The sequence below is a fragment of the Pristiophorus japonicus genome, chromosome 32 (genome assembly GCF_044704955.1).
Source record: "Pristiophorus japonicus isolate sPriJap1 chromosome 32, sPriJap1.hap1, whole genome shotgun sequence".
NCBI classification, from domain to species: domain Eukaryota; kingdom Metazoa; phylum Chordata; class Chondrichthyes; family Pristiophoridae; genus Pristiophorus; species Pristiophorus japonicus.
Window position 1 is genome coordinate 1,746,754 of NC_092008.1, and position 9,917 is coordinate 1,756,670.

The window sequence follows — 9,917 nt, forward strand, 5'->3', positions numbered from 1 at the left end:
AAACCCAGGGACCCCATGTAAATACTGTCACACTCCCGGGGACACCCTGTAAATATTGGCATACGCTCCCCGGGGCTCCCTGTAAATACTGACACACTCCCGGGGACACCCTGTAAATACTGACACACTCCCGGGGACACCCTGTAAACACTGACACACTCCCGGGGACACCCTGTAAACACTGACACACTCCCAGGGACACCCTGTAAATATGGACAGCCTGTAAATACTGACACACACCCGGGGACCCCGTAAATACTGATCCACTCCCGGGGAGCCCCTGTAAATACTGACGCACTCCCGTTACCCTCTGTAAATACTGATGCACTCCTGGGCTCCCCTGTAGATACTGACACACTCCCGGGACTGCCTGTAAATATGGACGCACTCCCGGGGACCCCCTGTAAATATTGGCATACGCTCCCCGAGGCTTTCTGTAAATACTGACACACCCCCGGGGACCCCCTGTAAATACTGACACACTGTCAGGGACCCCTTTTAAATGCTGGCCAAACCCAGGGACCCCATGTAAATACTGACACACTCCCGAGGACTCCCTGTAAATACTGACACACTCCTGGGGAACCCCTGTAAATACTGACATATTCTTTCAGGCACCCCCTGTAAATAGTGACATACTCCCAGGGACCTCCTGTAAATACTGACACTCTCCCGGGAAACCGCTGTAAATACCGCCTACACACTCACTGGAGACCCCCTGTAAATACTGACACACTCCCAGGGACCACCTGTAAATACTGACACACACTCCTGGGAACCCCCTGTAAATACTGACACACTCCCCGGGGACCCCCTGTAAATACTGAAGCACTCCCGGGGACCTCCTGTAAATACTGACGCACTCCTGGGGACCCCCTGTAAATACTGACGCACTCGCGGGGACCCCCTGTAAATACTGACACACTCCCGGGGACCCCCTGTAAATACTACGCACTCCCGGGGACCCCCTGTAAATATTGACGCACTCCCGGGGACACACTCCTGCAGATACATGCGGCTCTGACTTGTATTTAACACCCAACACCAGGTTTGCACGAGTTCCCTTTCATTTCTCTCTCACACACCACTCGGTAGGCATCTGCGATCTGCAGTGCATCAGGTTCCAGGTCTGCAGCAGTAATTTCCCACATTGCGAGCGCCCGATTTCAAATGGGCAGCTGTGGATGGTGGCCAAGTAGAGCCCAGAATTTCCATTGGGGACAAACAGTTCCATTACAATATGCAATAATCTACTCTCACCGGACTCTGCATGCAGGGACCAGAGAGGAATGGGGGGGGGGGGGGGGGGGGGGGGGCGCGTGGTGGGGGGTGTGTGAAGGTGTATAGATCAGGAAAATGTGAGACGCACAGGGAGAGGGGAAGCGAGCGAGAGGCGCACAGGGAGAGGGGAAGCGAGCGAGAGGCGCACAGGGAGAGGGGAAGCGAGCGAGAGACGTGCACACAGAAAGGGAGGAGCAGGCAGGGAAATAGTTGCAGATGAGAAGAAAAACTGTGAAAGCCAAGCCACAGAAAGAGAGTGTGTCGCAGGACGGACGTTTTTAATTCATTTTTTTAAATGATGCATCATGAGAGTTTAAACAAAAGTTCTCCTTTTCACAGAGCCCCCTGGGGGTGAGGGGTGGGGGAGGAGAGCTGGGACAATCCGGCCTCCCAGTAATATTCCCTTCCTTATTTTGCTGGAGGGGGTGTGCACAGCACTGAATCGCAGCTCGGTCACATCTCACTTGCTGGGCAGGGCGGAGAAACCTGGAACCTGGGGAGGCAGACAGGAGGTCAGTAACGCTGCCGTACAGCTTCACTTTGCGGCTGTGATACACACCGCTCGGGCTCCGATCGTAGCGACACAGGTGCGCAAGGTTCAAACCGCAGCAGCTGCAGGGAAACGCTACCTCGGACTGCTCGTAGCTCTCGTACTCCGCTTTCCCGTACTCCTTGCTCCCCTCGCACTCGTACTCCCGGTCGTAGGACCTGTAATCCATGTCCCTGTAGTCGTGGTCGCGCCGGTCCCGGGGTTCCCGATGCTCATCTTTGTTGCGTTCGCTGCCGTAGCGTCCCATCCGCTCGCCCCGGCTCGCGCTGCAAGAGGAGGAGAGGGCGCCGGAGTGAAGGCGGGGCCAAGGCATAGATCTTTCACCGGAGAGGGCCGCGCTCCCCTCCCCGCTCTGTGCGCGCGCGCGTCTCGCGCTCCCCTCCCCGCTCTGTGAGCGCGCGCGTCTCGTGCTCCCCTCCCCGCGTCTCGCGCGCCCCTCCCCGCTCTCTGCGCGCGCACGCCTCGCGCTCCCGTCCCCGCTCTGTGCGCGCACGTCTCGCGCTCCCTTCCCCGCTCTGTGCGCGCGCACGTCTCGCGCTCCCTTCCCTGCTCTCTGCGTGCACGCATCTCGCGTTCCCTTCCCGGCTCTGTGCGCGCGCGTCTCGCGCTCCCCTTCCCGCTCCGCGCTCCCTTCCCTGCTCTGTGCGCGCTTCCGTTGCGGCTCTGTGTGCGCGCGTCTCGCGCTCCCGTCCCCGCTCTGCGCGCGCGCGCGTCTCGCTCTCGCCCTCCCTTCCCGGCTCTGTGCGCGCACGTCTCGCTCTCGCGCTCCCGTCCCCGCTCTGTGTGCGCGCCTCGCGCTCACGTCCCCGCTCTGTGCGCGCGCCTAGCGCTCCCGTCCCCGCTCTGTGTGCGCGCGTTTCGCGCTCCTGTCCCCGCTCTGCGCGCGCGCGTCTCGCCCTCCCTTCCCCGCTCTGCGCGCGCGCGCGTCTCACCCTCCCTTCCCCGCTCTGGGCGTGCGTCTCGCCCTCCCTTCCCCGCTCTGTGCGTCTCTCCCGCGCTCTGTGCGTCTCTCCCACTATTCCCCACCGTATGCCTCGCCCTCTCTTCCCCACTCAGTGTGCGTCGCTTGCTCCCTTCCCCATCCTGTGTGTCTCTCGCGCTCTCTTCCCCTATGCGCGCCTCGTCTCTTCTCCACTCTGTGTGCGCGTCTTGCGCTCTTTCCCGTGTGTGTGTCTCTCCCTCTCTTCCCGTGTGTGCATCTCTCCCCCGCTCCATGCGTCTCTCCCTCTCTTCCCCGCTCCGTGCGTCTCTCCCTCTCTTCCCCGCTCTGTGTCTGCACCTCTCTCTCTACGTTTCCCTCAGTCCCTGTCCCATCGACTCCCTGCTCCCCCCGCCAATTTGCGCCGCTCCTCTCCCAGAGGCGCCAACTCGCGGGAGGACAGTCCCGCGCCCGTTGACCACCTCAGACAAGTCCGCTCGCTTCACGCGGGAGGCCAGGGCCGGCGGTATAACTGCGCACACATGTGTCGGAGCCAGAGTCCAATCGCACCCCTCCTCAGGAGAACACGAATCAGTGGGAAGGGACGCTGGCTCAATCTCGCCCAAAATCAGCGCTTTGCGGCTGAAATCGCTGGATGGCGATGAGGAGCCCGAAAGCATGACTGATTCCCTCTTACCTGGCCTGAGGCCTAGAGGGGAATTATGGCATAGCTGCCACCGTCCCGTCACACCCAACCTCCCCCATCCCAAGATCCAGCCAACTCAACAGACTGAAACATAGGAACAGGAGGAGGCCATTCAGCCCCTCGAGCCTGTTACATTAGGAACAGGAGGAGGCCGTTCAGCCCCTCGAGCCTGTTACATTAGGGACAGGAGGAGGCCGTTCAGCCCCTCGAGCCTGTTACATTAGGAACAGGAGGAGGCCGTTCAGCCCCTCGAGCCTGTTACATTAGGGACAGGAGGAGGCCGTTCAGCCCCTCGAGCCTGTTACATTAGGAACAGGAGGAGGCCGTTCAGCCCCTCGAGCCTGTTACATTAGGGACAGGAGGAGGCCGTTCAGCCCCTCGAGCCTGTTACATTAGGAACAGGAGGAGGCCGTTCAGCCCCTCGAGCCTGTTACATTAGGGACAGGAGGAGGCCGTTCAGCCCCATCGAGCCTGTTACATTAGGAACAGGAGGAGGCCGTTCAGCCCCTCGAGCCTGTTACATTAGGGACAGGAGGAGGCCGTTCAGCCCCTCGAGTCTGTTACATTAGGGACAGGAGGAGGCCGTTCAGCCCCTCGAGCCTGTTACATTAGGAACAGGAGGAGGCCGTTCAGCCCCTCGAGCCTGTTACATTAGGAACAGGAGGAGGCCGTTCAGCCCCATCGAGCCTGTTACATTAGGAACAGGAGGAGGCCGTTCAGCCCCTCGAGCCTGTTCCGCCATTCAATTAGATCGCGGCTGATCTGTATCTTAACTCCATCTACCCGCCTTGGTTCCGTAACCCTGAATACCCTTACTCAACAAAAATCTATCTATCTCAGTTATGAAATATCCAATTGACACCCGGTCTCGACAGTGTTTGGGGGAGAGAGTTCCAGATTCCCAGTGCCCTTTGTGTGAAGAAGTGCTTCCTGACATCACCCCTGAACGGCCTGGCTCGAATTTTAAGGTGACGCCCCCTTGTTTTGGACTGCCCCCACCCGAGGAAACAGTTTCTCTCTCGATCTCCCCGATCGAACTCTTTAATCGTCTCAAACCCCTCGATCAGATCGTCCCTTAATCCTCTACACTCGAGATAACACAGGCCCGGTCTGTGCGGCCTGTCCTCGGGATTTAACCCTTTCAGCCCCCGGGTATCATTCTGCCGGGGCCGATATATCCTCCCTGAGAGGCGGGGGTCCTAGAACTGAACACAGTGCTCTAAATGGGGCCCAACCTGAGCTGTGTGTGGGTCAATGTTGCACGGGGCCCAGCCCACACTGTGCGATATGTGTGCGCACTGGGTCCGTGCAGCAGAGCTGGTCTCCAGTCGTCTTGGTTAACCCTTGCCACTGGACCAAGACCTCGCTCTGTCAAGCCCGTGTGGTGGCTGGTGTGCAACAGCCACCCCGCGTTAAAAATACCCATGCACAGGCATCTTCCACCCTTTCGGATGTAGTTCAGGACCTGGAATATTAGCTCCTTCATTGCAACACCCGCGAACTCATTCCTTTTTGGCGTGGAAGCAAGTCATCCTCAATACGAGGGATTGGCTACACTGGCCTGTTCCTGTACCAACTGGGGAAAACCCAAGGAATTGCACATTAAAGACCAGCCACTTAGGTGAGGTATGGTAAGGGAAGTATATGGACATTGACGGACAGGTAAAGACTATGTGGTCCAGGAGACTGGTAGCTGAGGAACCATAGCACCAACAGTCAGCACCCCGAGGAGCAGAGAGTATGAGAATTAGGAGTAGGAGTCGGCCATTCGAGCCTGCTCCACCATTCAGTAAGATCACGGCTGATCTTCGACCTCAACTCCACTTTCCCACCCGATCCCTCGATTCCCCTCGAGTCCAAAAATCTATCGATCTCAGCCTTGAATATACTCAACAACTGAGCCTCCACAGCCCTCTGGGGCAGAGAATTCCAAAGATTCACCACCCTCCGAGTGAAGAAATTCCTCCTCATCTCAGTCCTAAATGGCCGACCCCTTATCCTGAGATTGTATGACCCCTGGTTCTCGACTCCCCAGCCCGGGGGAAACACCCTTCCTGCATCTACCCTGTCAATCCCCCTCAGAATCGGAGATGTTTCAATGAGATTGCCTCTCATTCTTCTAGATTCCAGAGATTATCGGCCCATTCTACACAATCTCTCCTCATAGGACAAGCCTCTCATCTCAGGGATCAATCCTTAAAAGTGCGCACACTTGCCTGGATGAGTTGCAGCTCCAACAACACTCGAGAAGCTCGACACCATCCAGGACAAAGCAGGCCGCTCGATGGGCCCGCTACCCACCACCTTCAACACTCACTCCCTCCACCACCGGCGCACCGTGGCTGCAGTGTGCACCGTCTACAAGCTGCACCGCGGCAACTCGCCAAGGCTTCTTCGGCAGCACCTCCCAAACCCGCGACCTCTACCGCCTAGAAGGACAAGGGCAGCAGGCGCACGGGAACACCACCACCTCCACGTTCTCCTCCGAGTCACACATCATCCCGACTTGGAAATATATCGGCCGTTCCTTCAACGTCGTTGGGTCAGAATCCTGGAACTCCCTCCCTAACAGCACTGTGGGAGCACCTTCACCACACGGACTGCAGTGGTTCAAGGCGGCGGTTCACCCCCACCTTCTCAAGGGGCAATTAGGGACATCCCGTGAACGAAAATATAAAGGGGTGCTGGAAATCATGGGATGCTCCGAAGAGCAGCACATGCTGTCGGTCATTGGGGTTGGGAGTGCTGCAGAGGCCAATGACCGCAAGACACTCGGCAAAGCCTGTTCATTTACCGTTTGTCAGACTCCATCTCGACTTTCCCAGACGGTGTGGAGGCACAGCCAGAAACGTTCGGATGTGGACCAGCGGTCTTTCCTGCAGCTTCTCCTGCAACGCAGAGCAAGTCACGTTAATCCCAGTGACATATCCACCCCCTTCCGCCACAGCAAATATAAAATCGCGCGCGCGCATCCACACACACTCGCGCACCCCATGGCCACTACTGGTAGAAGGCCACTGTGCTCCCCGGTGTCCTGGTTATCCCTCAACCAACACCTAAAAACAGATTACTTGGTGAATTATCACAGTGCCGTTTGTGGGAGCTTGTTGTACGCAAAATGGCCGTCACATTCCCGACTTTACAACAGTGACCACACTTCAAAGAGTACTTCGTTGGCTGTGAGGCACTTTGAGATGTCCCGAATTGGTGAAAGGCATTGTAGAGATCTGGGGGGTGGAGGACGGCGAGAGATCGGGGGGGCGAGAGAGATCGGGGGGTGGGGGGGGGAGCGGCGAGAGATCGGGGGGGCGAGAGAGATCGGGGGGTGGGGGGGGGGGAGCGGCGAGAGATCGGGGTGGGGGAGGAGCGGCGAGAGATTGGGGGGGGGGGGAGGAGCGGCGAGAGATCGGGGGGGGGGGAGGAGCGGCGAGAGATTGGGGGGGGGGAGCGGCGAGAGATTGGGGGGGGGGGGGGGGAGCGGCGAGAGATCGGGGGGGGGGGGGAGCGGCGAGAGATCGGGGGGGGGGAGGAGCAGCGAGAGATCGGGGGGGGGGGGGAGGAGCGGCGAGAGATCGGGGGGGGAGGGGGAAGAGGGGGAGCGGCGAGAGATCGGGGGGGGGGGGAGGAGCGAGAGATGGGGGGGGGGAGGAGCGGCGAGAGATCGGGGGGGGGGGGAGGAGCGGCGAGAGATCGGGGGGGGGGGGAGGAGCGGCGAGAGATCGGGGGGGGGGGGGAGCGGCGAGAGATCGGGGGGGGTGGGGGGGGGGGAGCGGCGAGAGATCGGGGGGGGGGGGGAGGAGCGGCGAGAGATCGGGGGGGGGGGGGAGCGGCGAGAGATCGGGGGGGGGGGGGGAGCGGCGAGAGATCGGGGGGGGGGGGGGAGCGGCGAGAGATCGGGGGGGGGGGGGGGGAGCGGCGAGAGATCGGGGGGGGGGGGAGCGGCGAGAGATCGGGGGGGGGGGGGGGAGGAGCGGCGAGAGATCGGGGGGGGGGGGGAGCGGCGAGAGAGATCGGGGGGGGGGGGGGAGGAGCGGCGAGAGAGATCGGGGGGGGGGGAGGAGCGGCGAGAGATCGGGGGGGGGGGGGGGGAGCGGCGAGAGATCGGGGGGGGGGGGAGAGCGGCGAGAGATCGGGGGGGGGGGGGGGGGGAGGAGCGGCGAGAGATCGGGGGGGGGGAGGAGGAGCGGCGAGAGATCGGGGGGGGGGGAGGAGCGGCGAGAGATCGGGGGGGGGGGAGGAGGAGCGGCGAGAGATCGGGGGGGAGGAGGAGCGGCGAGAGATCGGGGGGGGAGGAGGAGCGGCGAGAGATCGGGGGGGGGGGGGGGAGGAGCGGCGAGAGATCGGGGGGGGGGGGGGAGGAGCGGCGAGAGATCGGGGGGGGGGGGAGCGGCGAGAGATCGGGGGGGGGGGGGAGGAGGAGCGGCGAGAGATCGGGGGGGGGGGGGGGAGCGGCGAGAGATCGGGGGGGGGGGGAGCGGCGAGAGATCGGGGGGGGGGGGGGAGCGGCGAGAGAGATCGGGGGGGGGAGGAGCGGCGAGAGATCGGGGGGGGGGGGGGGGGAGGAGCGGCGAGAGATCGGGGGGGGGGGGGAGCGGCGAGAGATCGGGGGGGGGGAGGAGCGGCGAGAGATCGGGGGGGGGGGAGCGGCGAGAGATCGGGGGGGGGGGAGCGGCGAGAGATCGGGGGGGGGGGGGAGCGGCGAGAGATCGGGGGGGGGGGGGGGGCGCGGCGAGAGATCGGGGGGGGGGGGGGGAGCGGCGAGAGATCGGGGGGGGGGGGGGGAGCGGCGAGAGATCGGGGGGGGGGGGGGAGCGGCGAGAGATCGGGGGGGGGGGGGAGCGGCGAGAGATCGGGGGGGGGGGGGGGAGCGGCGAGAGATCGGGGGGGGGGGGGAGCGGCGAGAGATCGGGGGGGGGGGGGGAGCGGCGAGAGATCGGGGGGGGGGAGGAGCAGCGAGAGATCGGGGGGGGGGGGAGGAGGAGCGGCGAGAGATCGGGGGGGGGAGGAGCGGCGAGAGATCGGGGGGGGGGGGGAGGAGCGGCGAGAGATCGGGGGGGGGAGGAGCGGCGAGAGATCGGGGGGGGGGGGAGGAGCGGCGAGAGATCGGGGGGGGGGGGGAGGAGCGGCGAGAGATCGGGGGGGGGGGGAGGAGCAGCGAGAGATCGGGGGGGGGGGGGAGGAGCGGCGAGAGATCGGGGGGGGGGGGGAGGAGCGGCGAGAGATCGGGGGGGGGGGGGAGGAGCGGCGAGAGATCGGGGGGCGGGGGAGCGGCGAGAGATCGGGGGGGGGGGGGAGGAGCGGCGAGAGATCGGGGGGGGGGGGGGCGCGGCGAGAGATCGGGGGGGGGGGGAGCGGCGAGAGATCGGGGGGGGGGGGGAGCGGCGAGAGAGATCGGGGGGGGGGGGGGAGCGGCGAGAGAGATCGGGGGGGGGGGGGAGCGGCGAGAGATCGGGGGGGGGGGGGGGAGCGGCGAGAGAGATCGGGGGGGGGGGGGGGCGCGGCGAGAGATCGGGGGGGGGGGGAGCGGCGAGAGAGATCGGGGGGGGGGGGAGCGGCGAGAGAGATCGGGGGGGGGGGGCGCGGCGAGAGATCGGGGGGGGGGGAGCGGCGAGAGATCGGGGGGGGGGGGAGCGGCGAGAGAGATCGGGGGGGGGGGGGAGGAGGAGCGGCGAGAGATCGGGGGGGGGGGGGGGAGGGGGAGGAGCGGCGAGAGATCGGGGGGGGGGGGGGGGGGGGCGCGGCGAGAGATCGGGGGGGGGGGGAGCGGCGAGAGATCGGGGGGGGGGGGGGAGGAGCGGCGAGAGATCGGGGGGGGGGGGGGGCGCGGCGAGAGATCGGGGGGGGGGGGGAGGAGCGGCGAGAGATCGGGGGGGGGGGGGGGGGAGCGGCGAGAGATCGGGGGGGGGGGAGCGGCGAGAGATCGGGGGGGGGGGGGGGAGGAGCGGCGAGAGATCGGGGGGGGGGGGGGCGCGGCGAGAGATCGGGGGGGGGGGGGAGGAGCGGCGAGAGATCGGGGGGGGGGGGGGAGGAGGAGCGGCGAGAGATCGGGGGGGGGGGGAGGGGGAGGAGCGGCGAGAGATCGGGGGGGGGGGGGGGGGGCGCGGCGAGAGATCGGGGGGGGGGGGGAGCGGCGAGAGATCGGGGGGGGGGGGAGCGGCGAGAGATCGGGGGGGGGGGGAGGAGCGGCGAGAGATCGGGGGGGGGGGGGAGCGGCGAGAGATCGGGGGGGGGGGGAGCGGCGAGAGATCGGGGGGGGGGGGGGGGGGGAGGAGCGGCGAGAGATCGGGGGGGGGGGGAGCGGCGAGAGATCGGGGGGGGGGGGGGGAGCGGCGAGAGATCGGGGGGGGGGGGGGGGGGGGAGGAGCGGCGAGAGATCGGGGGGGGGGGGCGCGGCGAGAGATCGGGGGGGGGGGGGGGGGGGGGGGAGGAGCGGCGAGAGATCGGGGGGGGGGGGAGCGGCG

General features: G+C 65.2%; 1 protein-coding gene across 7 annotated transcripts in view; it reads right to left on the bottom strand.

The window, feature by feature from the left end:
- LOC139240635 (RNA-binding protein 10-like) overlaps positions 1-9,917 on the bottom strand; it is an 84,480-nt gene that overhangs the window by 64,882 nt on the left and 9,681 nt on the right. For 4 of the 7 annotated variants that reach the window (XM_070869209.1, XM_070869205.1, XM_070869208.1 and 1 more), the window contains exons 2-3: positions 6,251-6,344; positions 1,911-2,097 (exon numbers count right to left, since the gene is read on the bottom strand). The exons of 1 other annotated variant lie outside the window; for it this stretch is intronic. In XM_070869209.1, the coding sequence (XP_070725310.1) occupies positions 1,911-2,097; positions 6,251-6,267 (204 nt within the window). In that variant the 5' untranslated portion in view covers positions 6,268-6,344. 2 more of the 7 variants (XM_070869207.1, XM_070869206.1) reach the window with 2 other exon arrangements.